This window comes from Mizuhopecten yessoensis, unplaced genomic scaffold (assembly GCF_002113885.1).
Source record: "Mizuhopecten yessoensis strain PY_sf001 unplaced genomic scaffold, ASM211388v2 scaffold10953, whole genome shotgun sequence".
NCBI classification, from domain to species: domain Eukaryota; kingdom Metazoa; phylum Mollusca; class Bivalvia; order Pectinida; family Pectinidae; genus Mizuhopecten; species Mizuhopecten yessoensis.
Window position 1 is genome coordinate 542,891 of NW_018408804.1, and position 17,844 is coordinate 560,734.

The window sequence follows — 17,844 nt, forward strand, 5'->3', positions numbered from 1 at the left end:
GTAATTTTAATGAGGAAAGTTTATAGCAGTCCATCCCAGGTACCTACTGGCATAATATTATGACCTTTGGCCTTAGGGAACATGAGAAAAGATTGTTAAAGTTTTTAACATATTTGACCCCCGTGACCTTGAAAGTAGGTCAAGGCCATTTTAATGAGGAAACTTTATAGCACTCTATCCCAGGTGGCTACTGGCCAAATATCATAACCCTAGTCCCTCAAGTTCTTCAGAATAAGTCGCTCAAAGAAAAAGTTGACGGACAGACGGACGGCGCAGTACGGCATAAGCTCAAGCGAAAAACAAAGAACTTGTTTTAGAAATCACATCTATTTTATTTTTTTATTTCAAACAGGTTTTCACATAAATATGCCAATATATATAGAAATACAAACACTGTTTTATTATCTGCTTTACATCAATTAGGCAACAAATATTCAATGAGAAGGATGTTGTCCTTCCATTCTCCTCCCAAACTATATAACAGCTACCTTTCTATTCCATTCTACCCCCACGCTACTAAAAATTCCTCCTCACTGCTGCCCTTCCATTTCCCTCCCACACACAGTACTGCCCTTCCATTCTCCTCCCCCACTATGCATATTGCCCTTTCATTCTCCTCCCCACTATAGTAATTGCCCTTCCATTTCCCTCCCACACAGTGTTGTCTTTTTCCTCCTCCCCTACTATCTAGGTGTTGCCCTTCTGTTCTCCTCCCTCACTGTGTTGGTGCTGCCCTTCCATTTCCCTCCCACACAGTGTTGTCTTTTTCCTCCTCCCCTACTATCTAGGTGTTGCCCTTCTGTTCTCCTCCCTTACAGTGCTGCCAGTGGAACCAAATGACTGTAAATGACTGTATTCTCGCAAAAGGTTAATTTCCATGCACTTGTAAGACAACTTGTGACTTAAAATATTCCACAAATATTATTTACTATCAATTAAAGCATTCTGTCATTATTTTCCTGGATAAGTCTCACACACTTTGTGAAACTCCACACGCAAATAACATGCACAGATCCCGTCTCACACCCTTTGTGAAACTCCACCCGCAAATAACATGCACAGAACCCGTCTCACACACTTTGTGAAACTCCACACGCAAATAACACGCACAGAACCCCGACGGCCTTGAGCTCAACTTCAAAGTGTAATGTCTTATACAATAACAAGAAAATGTCTGTAAGATACGGACGCTCCAATTCTCACGCAAATTAGCTTGCATGACAAACAATTGTTTGACAAATTTCCATAAAAACTGCCCTTAACATTGACCTTGACCTTGGAACTTTGAAACACAGGTAAACTCCTACATGACTGTTATACAAAGTTTGATACAAAACTATTAAGAAATGAAGTTTCTAGAATGATGTCACTTTACTCATTTAGTCTCTGAATCGGTTCACAAATTGATATAAATAGTAAAAGGGACCTCGGAACCCTGCAATAAGACCTCAGTCAAGGTTCATACTTGACCTCTGTACACAGTTTTGAGTAATGAAGAAACTACAGCGATGACACTGAAATCAGACAGGACCAATCATTATCTTTTACATATGTAGCAGTCGTATCATCCATTGACGTCACAAGGAACAGTGTGGTGACATCAGGAACTCACAGCAATGCTATCTAGGTGGTGAGAATCTTTTACTTGAATCAAAACATTTGGAGTGCTAGAGGCTTAGTTGCAGCCTAGCTACACTGGGATCTACATCACTGCCCAGTTACACTTGTTTCATTATCAAGAATTTCTCATTGTCTCTTGGTCAGTTTAGCCAGCTGGCTGACCGCTTCGCTCTCTATTGTTTGCTAGCTGCTATAAACGCTTCTAACTGTCTGTGTACATTTAAAATGTTTCAGTGTTTTAGCGGACCATCATATTTATAGCTGATTTGGGTCCTGTGAACAATATTAGACTGATAAACAACCAACTGGTCATCCTGTCTCCATCATCTTCGTCCTCCCGTACTGATCACAGACTAGATCCTGTGGCTGCTGGCTGTCGAGAGGTCACACCCCAGCGTCTAACTTAAGTTGGTTGATCCTGTGCAGCATGCTGGTGAGATCTTCACCACTGTAACAAATAAATATTTATATAGACAAAGAAATAATGAGATTGCAGACAAAGTAATTTGTCAAATTTTCAGGGCCATCCATCCCTTTTTTCCAAGACAGTAACATGAACTTTTACCTGAACAGCAGGGTTTAAAACTTAATCAAAACATAGTCAAACGAAAGTTTTCTAAAAAGTGAATTTTGCTTTGAACATTCTTATTAAATTATTTTCACTTCAGATTTGAAACCTTTCCAAACAGACCATTTTATTTCGACATAATTTATGTCATCATAATTTCTATCACTTCAAAAACTGAAATTTCAATTTGAGCATTTGAGTTTTAAATTAAAAAAGATATTTTTTTATCCAAATATTGAAAAATTATCTTTAGCGAAATCAATGAATTAACAACAAATTTGGAAAATGTAGTTTGAAATCATGAGATAATGATACTAGAGAGCCTGTACTAGACACATCTATGGCCGTCATACTCACTCCTGCTGTAGTACAGTACGGATCTGGGACACCTGCGAGTTTTTCAGCGTGTGGCTGGCCGACGCCCCCTGGCTCTTTTTCATCTGTCGTGTCTGATATTCATGCTTCGTCCGCAGCTGGATGATCACAAAAAATCAAAAAGAATTATGGTAGTTATTGTTGATCAAAACAGTTTCCAACCTATATTTCATATATATTTTTGAACTTTGAACTAGAAAACTATAATTGAATATGTGACAACCATTGTTCCTCTATAGGAACAAACAACGTGGCTGGATCAGACTGTCTGTATAAAACCTGTCTAATCTGACATCCTCCAGGAACAAACAACATGGCTGGTTCAGACTGTCTGAGTTAAACCTGTCTAATCTGACATCCTCCAGGAACAAACATGGCTGGTTCAGACGGTCTGTGTAAAACCTGTCTAATCTGACATCCTCCAGGAACAAACAACATGGCTGGATCAGACTGTCTGTGTAAAACCTGTCTAATCTGACATCCTCCAAGAACAAACAACATGGCTGGATCAGACTGTGTGGTGGAATACAGAGGTTTTATTTCATAGTCTTTTGATAATAAATTTCTTGACTAAGAGAAAGACTCCTGTGATAATTGAGGAAACCTTTTTTTATTTCATTTCAATTTCAAATCAATTTTATAGTTGCAGATGAACAAAAGGATTAGGCTCAGGTATTGTCTATTGAAAACCTTTCAGGAAATCCCTGATGTAGAAACCTGTGTTACCTGTTTAATATCTCATTGATAATTGACAATACCTGATGGAGACTTTTTCTGTAATTATCTAGCTGTTCCTCCATGGTCTCCAAATCTTTCTTCATCCCTCGCTCCGCCTCCGACAGCACAGGGTTGCGGGCCTGTAATCGTCGCATCACAGATTCAATCCTGAAACACAAACATAAAGTTCAGTAAAAACTCACTGGCAGTTCAATCCTGAAACACAAACATAAAGTTCAGTAAAAACTCACTGGCAGTTAAAGGCTATCTCACACAGTATACCACTGAGCCGTGTCTCAAGCGCTATACCTTTGAGTTTTGTCTCACGCACTATACCTCTGAGCTGTGTCTCACACAGTATACCTGAGATGTGTCTCTCACAGTATACCTCTGAGATGTCTCTCACACAGTATACCTGAGCTGTGTCTCACACTGTATACCTCTGAGCTGTGTCTCATACAGTATACCTGAGATGTGTCTCTCACAGTATACCTCTGAGCCATGTCTCACACAGTATTCCTCTGAGCCGTGTCTCACACAGTATCCCTGAGCTGTGTCTCGCACAGGATTCCTGAGATGTGTCTCACACTGTATACCTCTGAGATGTGTCTCGCACAGTATACCTCTGAGATGTGTCTCGCACAGTATACCTCTGAGATGTGTCTCACACAGTATACCTGAGCTGTGTCTCGCACAGTATACCTGAGATGTGTCTCACACTGTATACCTCTGAGATGTGTCTCACACAGTATACCTCTGAGATGTGTCTCACACAGTATACCTGAGATGTGTCTCACACAGTATACCTCTGAGATGTGTCTCACACAGTTTACCTGAGCTGTGTCTCACACAGTATACCTGAGATGTGTCTCACACAGTATACCTCTGAGCCGTGTCTCACACAGTATACCTCTGAGCCATGTCTCACACAGTATACCTGAGCTGTGTCTCACACAGTATACCTGAGCTGTGTCTCACACAATATACCTGAGATGTGTCTCACACAGTATACCTGATATGTGTCTCACACAGTATACCTGAGCTGTGTCTCACACAGTATTCCTGAGCTGTGTCTCACACAGTATAACTGAGATGTGTCTCACACAATATACCTGAGATGCGTCTCACACAGTATACCTCTGCGCCATGTCTCACACAGTATGCCTCTGAGCCGTGTCTCACAGAGTATACCTCTGAGCCGTGGCTCACACAGTATACCTCTGAGCGATGTCTCACACAGTATACCTATGAGCCATGTCTCACACAGGATACCTCTGAGCCGTGTCTCGCACAGGATACCTCTGAGCCGTGTCTCACACAGTAAACCTCTGAGCCGTGTCTCACAGAGTATACCTCTGAGCCGTGTCTCACAGAGTATACCTCTGAGCCGTGGCTCACACAGTATACCTCTGAGGCATGTCTCACACTGTATACCTCTGAGCTGTGTCTCGCACAGTATTCCTCTGAGCCATGTCTCCCACAGTATCCCTCTGAGCCGTGTCTCGCACAGGATACCTCTGAGCCATGTCTAACACAGTATACCTCTGAGCCGCGTCTCACACAGTATGCCTCTGAGCCGTGTCTCACACAATACCTCTAAGCCATGTCTCACACAGTATGCCTGATATGTGTCTCACACAGTATACCGCTGAGCCATGTCTCACACAGGATACCTCTGAGCCATGTCTCACACAGTATACCTCTGAGCCATGTCTTACACTGTATACCTCTGAGCTGTGTCAGAGCCTTGCTAGAATGAAAATTGCTTATCATCAATCACTGACCTGCGAAGAATGGAGTCATGTGCTTCCTGACAGTCATCGTAGCGGATGGCCAGCTCCTGAGCGGACTCATGGAGACGGGTACGTGAAATCTCAAGGTCACCCAGGTCTTGCTGCTGCTGCTGTTTTAGCTCCGTAAGGATCCTCACCCTGAAATGACAGCAGGTTTATTTCTGGGGAAGTATCTAGGTAAGGTGACCTTGAACTTGGAGATAAGAATCTATAAATAGCCGGTATCCCACTGTCTAGTGATGGTACCTAAGTCCAGGAAGTGTTATAAACTCCCATTATTTTGTCAGAACTAATGGTTAACAGACTTTGCTATAGACAGGTATGACCAGTATATATTTCCTATAAATCCTTATTACCTTTATACCTTTACAGGTGTCCTGCCAACGGTTTACACTTTTACACATAACACTCAACTTTTTACAACACTGTAACTCAGGCTCAACACCTAACGATTCAAGCCGGGAGACCACAAACCTATGACAAACTGATCAATGTTGTCAGGCAAAGATAAATACAGCTAGACTATATTTAATGAACAGTACACTTATGTCAGGAAGCATAGGTCACAGTGAGATCAAAGTGACCTACTTCTTGCACTCCATCATCCCAAGATGTCCTTGTACACTAAATCTGGTGAAACAGTATAGAAGACATGCCCTGGACAAACATTTTCAAAAGTGAAGGTCAAAGGTCAGGTCACAGTGAGATCATAGTGATCTAATTCTTTCACTCTGCACTCTCTAATCCCAAGATGTCGTTGTACACCAAATCTGGTTACTCTAGGTGAAATAACAAAGAGGATATGCCCTGTAAAACATTTTCAAAAGTTAAAGTGACCTTATTCTTGCACTCCGTCATACCAAGATGTCCTCGTACACCAGGTGGAATAGTACATAAAAATATGCCTCGGACAAACTTTTTCAAAAGTTAAGGTCAAAGGTCAAGTCATAGGTCACAGTGACCTAACTCTTGCACTCTGCCATCCCAAGATGTCCTTGTACACCAAATCTGGTTACTCCAGGTGAAATAGTATAGAAGATATGTTAAGGACAAACTTCTCGGACGGAAGGACAGACGGACAGAGTGCAAACCTATAGGCCCCCCGAACCGGTGGAGGACTAATAAATATTGCCAGGCCAGGATGAATACAGTCAGGCTAGGGAGAATACATGTTGTCAGGCCAGGATAAATACAGTCAGGGTAGGGAGAATACACGTTGTCAGGCCAGGATAAATACAGTCAGGGTAGGGAGAATACACGTTGTCAGGCCAGGATAAATACAGTCAGGGTAGGGAGAATACATGTTGCCAGGCCAGGATAAATACAGTCAGGCTAGGGAGAATTAATGTTGTCAGGCCAGGATAAATACAGTCAGGCTAGGGAGAATACATGTTGACAGGCCAGGATAAATACAGTCAGGCTTGGGAAAATAAATGTTGTCAGGCCAGGATAAATACAGTCAGGCTAGGAGTAATAAATGTTGTCACACCAGGATAAATACAGTCAGGCTAGAGAGAATAAATGTTGTCAGGCCAGGATAAATACAGTCAGGGTAGGGAGAATAAATATTGTCAGGCTAGGGATAATAAATGTTGTCAGGCCAGGATAAATACAGTCAGGGTAGGGAGAATACATGTTGCCAGGCCAGGATAAATACAGTCAGGCTTGGGAAAATAAATGTTGTCAGGCCAGGATAAATACAGTCAGGCTAGGATTAATAAATGTTGTCACACCAGGATAAATACAGTCAGGCTAGAGAGAATAAATGTTGTCAGGCCAGGATAAATACAGTAAGGCTATGGAGAATAAATGTTGTCAGGCCAGGATAAATAGTCAGGCTAGGGAGAATAAATGTTGTCAGGCCAGGATAAATACAGTCAGGCTTGGGGGAAGCAGCCTGTATTTGTAAGGGGAATTAGCCTGTATTTGTTAGGGGAATTAGCCTGTATTTGTTAGGGGAAGCAGCCTATATTTGTTAGGGGAATCAGCCTGTATTTGTTTGGGGAAGCAGCCTATATTTGTTAGGGGAATCAGCCTGTATTTGTTAGGGGAATCAGCCTGTAATTGTTAGGGGAATCAGCCTGTATTTGTTAGGGGAAGCAGCCTGTATTTGTTAGGGGAAGCAGCCTGTATTTGTTAGGGGAAGCAGCCTGTATTTGTTAGGGGAAGCAGCCTGTATTTGTTAGGGGAAGCAGCCTGTATTTGTTAGGGGAAGCAGCCTGTATTTGTTAGGGGAAGCAGCCTGTATTTGTTAGGGGAAGCAGCCTGTATTTGTTAGGGGAAGCAGCCTGTATTTGTTAGGGGAAGCAGCCTGTATTTGTTAGGGGAAGCAGCCTGTATTTGTTACGGGAAGCAGCCTGTATTTGTTAGGGAAAGCAGCCTGTATTTGGCTGTAAAACTAGGCAAAATAAATTCTTAACATCAAATACATATTTACACAAAATAATATACGAAACACATTCCTCTTCCAAATAAAGAATGATACTTCCTTTTTTAATGGAACAATCATACTTAACAAGGATTCAAATCAGCATTTTTATATCAGGTGGAGTCCCCTTCTGACACAGATTCTACCTCCTACAGAGAAGGTCAGGTTGAAGACTTGACCCAAAGTAAAGGTCATCACCTGTCCAGGTCACTTCTCTAAACTTTTATTGGTCACTTAATGTCAATAACTGACGTTCTGCCGGAAGTTATTACTGACTATTTAAACACACAACAGGAACACTTTTGAATCTTGAACTTTTAACACTAAATACTAACATACTATTGCAATAAAGATTCAAATAAAAGTAAACATTGTTTTTGGTTTTTATAAATGTGTGTAGAGTATTTTTGTGTTATCTGAGAGAGACCATTTTACTTCAAACAATATCTTGTTTTCATTTTTAACAAAAGGGCGCTGTCATCAATATCCCCGCTCACAGTGCAAAAGTCATTAAAAACAGGATATATGACAACAAGTACTTTATAACCAACTCAATGAATTTTTATTCTGATGTCGTGATTAGTGATGGATGAAGCGTAAAAATATAGGTCAAAATCAGCATCCGCAATAGGCATTCAGTAGAGCAACCCTAGATACACAACTGATGCAAGTCAAAATCAACATAGCACTTGTAGAAGGTAAGATATAGATGAGAGCAATTCTTATTAACCAGGTGGACGGACGGACCCCATTTCTATATCCCTGCCAACTCGCTGAGTGGGGGATAATTATTACATAAATACGACAGACTTTCGTTTAACGTTGATGAGTCATTAAGCTAACACAACATAAATGGGTATAGACATTGGTAATTACCGTTACCACACCTGGAGACCAAGACCTGACAAAGTAGGTGTACACATTGGTAATTATCTTTACCAAACCTGGAGACCAATCAGCCGTGACACTGGTCACCTGGGCTGACGGAAAGGTCTACTTAATGATACACAATCAATGAAGTCGTCAAAGATGGCATTTCCTACTGAGGTTAATAGCACTGTCACTGTGAATTAATTTGATGGTCGCGAAAAATATTCAAAGCTTGGAAAGTTTCAAGTGGTGGCCTGGGGACAGGTGAAAGGAAATAAGAATGTAGACAGGGATGGGGATGTTGAGGAAAGAGAGTTAGGGAGCTAAGTAGGGGTGGGGGCAGGGTGGGTAAGAAATGATAGGGGTGTCATTTTATGATGTGTTACACTGGAGATTTCTCATTGGCAACATTTACATCTCCCTCGAATAAAGACGATAAATGTGTAATTAACTGGTTTTGATGCCTTTTTAATTAGTTAATGACTTTTTTAAAATTATACTTAAAGGCCCAGTAAAGCTTTATCAAAAGTTCAAGTACTTCAGTAAGTCTGGTTTAGTCCCATTCTACTGATACCAGTAATGTACCTGATCAACAATCCCTAATACTAAAAGTCACGATAAAACCTATTTATACTGGTACAAGTGATTGTCATGTGTAGATCTGACGTGGACATTAACAAGGTTTTATTGAATATCACCGGTCAATGTGATGTCCAGAAATATTGGCTGAGACATCAAATACAGCTATTATTGAATATTACTGTCACACTGTAACGGTTGATGGACACGGTCGAGTGGCTGATGGACAGGTGCAGTAGTTATATGACAAATGAACCAATCAACATGTCTCAATAAGATCAATAGTGACTGGTCAGCCTTGGACAATGCCCCCAGGCAGAGACCATGACCCTTATACTATGGAAAACTATTTTTTTTGTCAAGACACTGATTTTTTTTAGAAAAATATTATACAGATGAAACACATAAAAATGCTCATCTTTAAAAATGTCATATTTTTTTGCTCAAGAGTTGTACAGCTGGTACTCCCTGTCATTGAGATAATCACAGTGTCTGTAACAGAGATCTTAAGTGTTCACCATGGGACACTTTACCACTGTGGTTTACCTGACTACTGTGTACCAGAGAGAGTTACCTCCCTTTACCAGGTGTGTGGTATCCTCCTAAGTGTTCACCAGGACACTTTACCACTGTGGTTTACCTGACTACTGTGTACCAGAGAGAGTTACCTCCCTTTACCAGGTGTGTGGTATCCTCCTAAGTGTTCACCAGGACACTTTACCACTGTGGTTTACCTGACTACTGTGTACCAGAGAGAGTTACCTCCCTTTACCAGGTGTGTGGTATCCTCCTAAGTGTTCACCAGGACACTTTACCACTGTGGTTTACCTGACTACTGTGTACCAGAGAGAGTTACCTCCCTTTACCAGGTGTGTGGTATCCTCCTAAGTGTTCACCAGGACACTTTACCACTGTGGTTTACCTGACTACTGTGTACCAGAGAGAGTTACCTCCCTTTACCAGGTGAATGGTATCATCCTAAGTGTTCACCAGGACACTTTACCACTGTGGTTTACCTGACTAATGTGTACCAGAGAGATTTACTTACATGAATTCTTTGTACAAAACTGAATCCCCTTGCCCAAAGATGCTCTAAAAAACATTTAGTTAAAATCCCTTTGTTTATACAAAAGTAGAAAGGATTTTATAAGTTTTCTTCTATTTCCCCTATTCGGCCCCACCCCTCTGCATCCTGGGAGGTCAAAATCCCTCTATTGGTTAGAAAGGAGAAGATTTTTTAAGATTTAGCTCTTTCCCCTATTTGATAGAGGGGAGAGGGGGCAATACCCTCTGTTCATTGAAATTGAGAACCATTTGACCAATGATGCTTCAGACCAATTTTGGTAAAAAAAATCTGAGCCTTAGAGGAAAAAGATGCTGTGAAGCGACATGAGCTCACTTGGGCCAGCTGAGCTAAAAACCGAATTAATGGTGGCTGGATACTGGGACAGCCTGTTTAGTAGTGGCTGGATACTATACTATGACAACAGGATAAGAAGTAAATGGATAGTGGGACAACCAGTTTAGTGGTGACTAGATAGTGGGACAACAGTATTAGTGGTGACTGGATACTGGGACAACCAGTTTAGTGATGACTGGATAGTGGGACAGCAGGATTAGTGGTGACTAGATAATGGGACAACAGGATTAGTGGTGACTAGAAAGTGGGACAACAGGATTAGTGGTGACTGTATAGTGGGACAACAGTATTAGTGGTGACTAGAAAGTGGGACAACAGGATTAGTGGTGACTGGATAATGGGACAACAGTATTAGTGGTGACTAGAAAGTGGGACAACAGGATTAGTGGTGACTGTATAGTGGGACAACAGTATTAGTGGCGACTGGATACTGGGACAACCAGTTTAGTGATGACTGTATAGTGGGACAGCAGGATTAGTGGTGACTAGATAATGGAACAACAGGATTAGTGGTGACTGGATAGAGGGACAACCGGATTAGTGGTGACTGGATAGTGGGACAACAGGATTAGTGGTGACTGGATAATGGGACAACAGTATTAGTGGTGACTGGATAGTGGGACAACAGAACTAGTGGTGACTAGATAATGGGACAACAGGATAAGTTGTGACTGGATACTGGGACAACCAGTTTAGTGGTGACTGGATAGTGAGACAACAGTATTAGTGGTGACTGGATAGTGGGACAACAGTATTAGTGGTGACTAGAAAGTGGGACAACAGGATTAGTGGTGACTGGATAGTGGGACAACAGTATTAGTGGTGACTGGATAGTGGGACAACAGTATTAGTGGCGACTAGATAGAGGGACAGCAGTATTAGTGGTGACTGGATAGTGGGACAACAGTATTAGTGGTGACTAGATAATGGGACAGCAGGATTAGTGGTGACTGGATAGAGGGACAACAGGATTAGTGGTGACTGGGTAGTGGGACAACAGTATTAGTGGTGACTGGATAGTGGGACAACAGGATAAGTGGTGACTGGATACTGGGACAACAGAATTAGTGGTGACTGGATAGGGGGACAACAGAATTAGTGGTGACTGGATAGGGGGACAACAGTATTAGTGGCGACTAGATAGAGGCACAGCAGTATTAGTGGTGACTGGATAGTGGGACAGCAGGATTAGTGGTGACTGGATACTGGGACAACAGAATTAGTGGTGACTGGATACTGGGACAACAGAATTAGTGGTGACTGGATACTGGGACAACCAGTTTAGTGTTGACTGGATAGTGGGACAACAGAATTAGGGGTGACTAGATAATGGGACAACAGAATTAGTTGTGACTGGATAGAGGGACAACAGGATAAGTGGTGACTGGATACTGGGACAACCAGTTTAGTGGTGACTGGATGATAGTGGGACAACAGAATTAGTGGTGACAGGATACTGGGACAACCAGTTTAGTGGTGACTGGATAGGGGGACAACAGGATAAGTGGTGACTGGATACTGGGACAACAGGCTTAGTGGCGACTGGATACTAGGACAACCAGTTTAGTGGTGACGGACAACAGGATTAGTGGTGACTGGATAGGGGGACAACAGGATAAGTGGTGACTGGATAGTGGGACAACAGTATTAGTAGTGACTAGAAAGTGGGACCACAGAATTTGTGGTGACTAGATAATGGGACAACAGGATTAGTGGTGACTGGATACTGGGACAACAGGATAAGTGGTGACTGGATACTGGGACAACAGTATTAGTGGTGACTGGATACTGGGACAACAGGCTTAGTGGCGACTGGATACTAGGACAACCAGTTTAGTGGTGACGGACAACAGGATTAGTGGTGACTGGATAATGGGACAACAGTATTAGTGGTTACTGGATAGTGGGGCAACAGACCTAGGGGTGGCTAGATAATGGGACAACAGGATAAGTTGTGACTGGATACTGGGACAACCAGTTTAGATAGAGGGACAACAGGATAAGTGGTGACTGGATAGTGGGACAACAGAATTAGTGGTGAATGGATAGTGGGACAACAGTATTAGTGGCGACTAGATAGAGGCACAGCAGTATTAGTGGTGACTGGATAGTGGGACAGCAGTATTAGTGGTGACTGGATAGTGGGACAACCGTCTTAGTGGTGACTAGATAATGGGACAGCAGGATTAGTGGTGACTGGATAAGTGGTGACTAGATAGTGGGACAACAGGATTAGTGGCGACTGGATAATAGGACAAACAGTTTAGTGGTGACTGGATAGTGGGACAACCGTCTTAGTGGTGACTAGATAATGGGACAGCAGGATTAGTGGTGACTGGATACTGGGACAACAGTATTAGTGGTGACTGGATAGTGGAACAACAGTATTAGTGGTGATGGATAGTGGGACAACAGTATTAGTGGCGACTAGATAGAGGCACAGCAGTATTAGTGGTGACTGGATAGTGGGACAGCAGGATTAGTGGTGACTAGATAATGGGACAACTGAATTAGTGGTGACTGGATAGAGGGACAACAGGAGAAGTGGTGACTGGATACTGGGACAACCAGTTTAGTGTTGACTGGATAGTGGGACAACAGAATGAGTGGTGACTAGATAATGGGACAACAGGATAAGTGGTGACTGGATACTGGGACAACCAGTTTAGATAGAGGGACAACAGGATAAGTGGTGACTGGATACTGGGACAACAGAATTAGTGGTGACTGGATACTGGGACAACAGGCTTAGTGGCGACTGGATACTAGGACAACCAGTTTAGTGGTGACTGGATGATAGTGGGACAACAGAATTAGTGGTGAATGGATAGTGGGACAACAGTATTAGTGGCGACTAGATAGAGGCACAGCAGTATTAGTGGTGACTGGATAGTGGGACAACAGAATAAGTGGCGACTGGATAGTGGGACAACAGTATTAGTTGTGACTAGATAATGGGACAGCAGGATTAGTGGTGACTGGATAGTGGGATAACAGAATTAGTGGTGACTGGATAGTGGGACAACAGAATTAGTGGTGACTAGATAATGGGACAACAGAATTAGTGGTGACTGGATAGAGGGACAACAGGATAAGTGGTGACTGGATACTGGGACAACAGGATTAGTGGTGACTGGATAATGGGACAACAGGATAAGTGGTGACTGGATAGGGGGACAACAGGATAAGTGGTGACTGGGTACTGGGACAACAGGATTAGTGGTGACTAGACAGAGGAACAACGATAGTGGGACAACAGAATTAGTGGTGACTAGATACTGGGACAACAGGATTAGTGGTGACTGGTTAGAGGGACAACAGGATTAGTGGTGGCTGGATAATGGGACAACAGGATTAGTTGGCGACTGGATACTAGGACAACCAGTTTAGTGGTGACTGGATAGTGGGACAACCAGTTTAGTGGTGCCTAGATAGTGGGACAACAGGATTAGTGGGGACTGGATAGTGGGACAACAGAATTAGGGGTGACTAGATAATGGGACAACAGGATCAGTGGTGACTGGATAGAGGGACAACAGGAGAAGTGGTGACTGGATACTGGGACAACAGGATTAGTGGCGCCTGGATACTAGGACAACCAGTTTAGTGGTGACTGGATAGTGTGACAACAGAATTAGTGGTGACTAGATACTGGGACAACAGGATTAGTGGCGCCTGGATACTAGGACAACCAGTTTAGTGGTGACTGGATAGTGGGGCAACAGAATTAGTGGTGACTAGATAGTGGGACAACAGGATTAGTGGTGGCTGGATAATGGGACAACAGGATTAGTGGGGACTGGATAGTGGGACAACAGAATTAGTGGGGACTAGATAATGTGACAACAGGATTAGTGGGGACTGGATAGTGGGACAACAGAATTAGGGGTGACTAGATAATGGGACAACAGGATTAGTGGTGACTAGACAGAGGAACAACGATAGTGGGACAACAGAATTAGTGGGGACTAGATAATGTGACAACAGGATTAGTGGGGACTGGATAGTGGGACAACAGAATTAGGGGTGACTAGATAATGGGACAACAGAATTAGGGGAGACTAGATAATGGGACAACAGGATTAGTTGGCGACTGGATACTAGGACAACCAGTTTAGTGGTGACTGGATAGGGGGACAACAGGATAAGTGGTGACTGGATACTAGGACAACCAGGTTAGTGGTGACTGGATAGTGGGACAACCAGTTTAGTGGTGACTGGATAGTGTGACAACAGAATTAGTGGTGACTAGATGATGGGACAACAGGATTAGTGGTGACTAGATAATGGCACAACAGGATTAGTGGTGACTGGATACTGGGACAACCAGTCTAGTGGTGACTGGATAGTGGGACAACCAGTTTAGTGGTGCCTAGATAGTGGGACAACAGGATTAGTGGGGACTGGATAGTGGGACAACAGAATTAGGGGAGACTAGATAATGGGACAACAGGATTAGTGGTGGCTGGATAGTGGGACAACAGTATAAATGGTGACTGGATAGTGGGACAACAGAATTAGGGGAGACTAGATAATGGGACAACAGGATTAGTGGTGACTAGATAATGGCACAACAGGATTAGTGGTGACTGGATAGAGGGACAACAGGATTAGTGGTGAATGGATACTGGGACAACAGGATTTGTGGTGGCTAGATAATGGGACAACAGGATTAGTGGTGACTGGATAATGGGACAACAGGATAAGTGGTGACTGGATACTGGGACAACCAGTTTAGTGGTGACTGGATAGTGGGACAACAGAATTAGTGGTGACTAGATAATGTGACAACAGGATTAGTGGTGACTGGATAATGTGACAACAGAATAAGTGGTGACTAGATAATGGGACAACAGGATTAGTGGTGACTGGATAGAGGGTCAACAGTATTAGTGGTGACTGGATAGTGGGACAACAGTATTAGTAGTGACTAGAAAGTGGGACAACAGAATTAGTGGTGACTAGATAATGGGACAACAGGATTAGTGGTGACCAGATAATGGGACAACAGGATTAGTGGTGACTGGATAGTGGGACAACAGAATTAGTGGTGACTAGATAGAGGGACAACAGTATTAGTGGTGGCTGGATAGAGGGACAACAGGATTAGTGGTGGCTGGATAGAGGGACAACAGGATTAGTGGTGACTGGATAGAGGGACAACAGGATTAGTGGTGACTAGACAGAGGAACAACAGGATTAGTGGTGACTGGACAGTGGGAGGTCAAAGTGACTCGTGTAGGGACAGTGAAAGGTCAGTGATACATGGATGAGGTCAAAGTGACTCATGTAGGGACAGTGAAAGGTCATTGATACATGGATGAGGTCAAAGTGACTCGTGTAGGGATGGTTAGGGGTCAAAGTGACTCTTGTAGAGATGGTGAGAGGTCGATGATACATGTATGAGGTCAAAGTGACTCGTGTAGGGACGGTGAGAGGTCAGTGATACATGGATGAGGTCAAAGTGACTCGTGTAGGGATGGTTAGGGGTCAAAGTGACTTGTAGAGACAGTGAGAGGTCGGTGATACATGTATGAGGTCAAAGTGACTCGTGTAGGGACGTTGAGAGGTCAAAGTGATTTGTGTAGGGACGGTGAGAGGTCAAAGTGGCTCGTGTAGGGACGGTGAGAGGTCAGTGATACATGTATGAGGTCAAAGCGACTCGTGTAGGGACGTTGAGAGGGCAAAGTGACTCTCGTTGGGACGGCGAGAGGTCAAAGTTACTCGTGTAGGGACGATGAGAGGTCAAAGTGATTTGTGTAGGGACGATGAGAGGTCAGTGATACATGGATGAGGTCAAAGTGACTCGTGTAGGGATGGTTAGGGGTCAAAGTGACTCGTGAAGAGACGGTGAGAGGTCAGTGATGCATGTATGAGGTCAAAGTGACTCGTGTAGGGACGTTGAGAGGTCAAAGTGACTCGGTTAGGACGGTGAGAGGTCAAAGTGACTTGTGTTGCGACGGTGAGGTTTAAGTGACTTGTGTTGGGACGGATTATGTGTCGATGCACGGCATACAGGTGTGACACAAGTGTCAACAGGTGTAATAAATGTGGTTTTAATGTTAGGTCATCATTCGAGTCAAATCACCTTAGAAAGAACATGTGTTTTTATGGTGTTATTAAATATTTTAAAATAATTACTCTTTTTCAATAGGTAAAGACTGACAAGCTGTTACAATGTTCAGATTCTCAAAGTATTGGATCAAGGAGATGCCAGAGAAGGACAGAAGAATGTAAGCAGATAGAAGATATGCGTTTATGTGTATTATTTGGTGAAATAAATCAGTGATGACCACCGAAACGCCACGCCCATAATACTTTGGTGATGAGTTTATATGATGAATGATTTATGTTTGGTTGAACATAGCGAGCTAGAACAATAAATACATAAGTATACAGCAGCTGGAGTAAGCCCAAGGAGTGTGACAGACTGATATGTAGAAGGAAGCATCCTACCACCCAACTCTGTATGCGGGTAGATATAATTGATCAAACTTCAATTTATCATGCATATTAAAAATACATTCATATCAAAACCAAATAGCTGTACCCTGGCCAATAATACCAGAGGATGGTGTAATCCAGTAAATGGATTAGTAACACACGAAATATTAGACCCATGGTAGCCCTTTACGTGGAATAAGATACATTACAACAGAGGACAGTAGGCTTGAATAATTGATTAAATATATTTCTCAGTCCGCCAAGCTACATATTCTGATGTATACACACATATATCACAGGATGACTTCCCAATGGTAGACTGGGGGATAAGTTTAAACTTAATTGATTATTATGTAAAATGGCTGTCATAAATTTTACCTACACGACATTGTTATGACATTTAAAGCCCCCTGTGACGCTGATTTGTGGGACTCTGCGTCGATGACGCGTGACAGGGATTTGTGCGGGGCTGACATCGATGGCCGCACACTGACAGGTGCAGCGATGAGAAATTCTCTGTCACATACACATCATACATAATTAATACATTTTATTTCAGGTATTCGAAGGGTTAAAAAAAGGGTGAAGTTAAATTTTGATAGTCAGCTGTCGAGGCTGGGGTGTAAATCTGTCAATCCTCAGGCCCATAACAGCTGTCAGAATGTCAAGCTTCTGCTCATCACAACTTCATTAGCCAATGTGTACCACACACCGATCGGCAGTCAACACCTATTCCACTCACACATTCAATTTCAATTTTATTGCTTAAAAATCATTTCCATGTCAACAAGTCTAATTATATACACGAGAAAAGCATGCAAGCAATATTACTGATACCAGACATAAACCAATTAAACAAATACTACCTTTGAAAGTAAGAAATTTGATCAGTACATCAATAAAATAAATCTAATTATACAACTAAATGAATCAGAGTTAAGTACATAGTGGATGCAAACCAGTTTATGCATAGGTGTGAACCAGTTTATGTATAGGTGTGAACCAGTTTATGTATAGGTGTGAACCAGTT

General features: G+C 42.7%; 1 protein-coding gene across 1 annotated transcript in view; it reads right to left on the reverse strand.

Annotated features, from left to right (window-relative positions):
- Nucleotides 1–311: 311 nt before the first annotated feature.
- LOC110464055 (nuclear pore complex protein Nup88-like) overlaps nt 312–17,844 on the reverse strand; it is a 63,535-nt gene continuing 46,002 nt past the window's right edge. Inside the window, exons 10-13 of the mRNA XM_021519072.1 lie at nt 5,065–5,217; nt 3,322–3,448; nt 2,546–2,661; nt 312–2,068 (exon numbers count right to left, since the gene is read on the reverse strand). Of these exons, the coding sequence (XP_021374747.1) occupies nt 2,005–2,068; nt 2,546–2,661; nt 3,322–3,448; nt 5,065–5,217 (460 nt within the window). The 3' untranslated portion in view covers nt 312–2,004. The remainder of the gene's footprint in view (nt 2,069–2,545; nt 2,662–3,321; nt 3,449–5,064; nt 5,218–17,844) is intronic.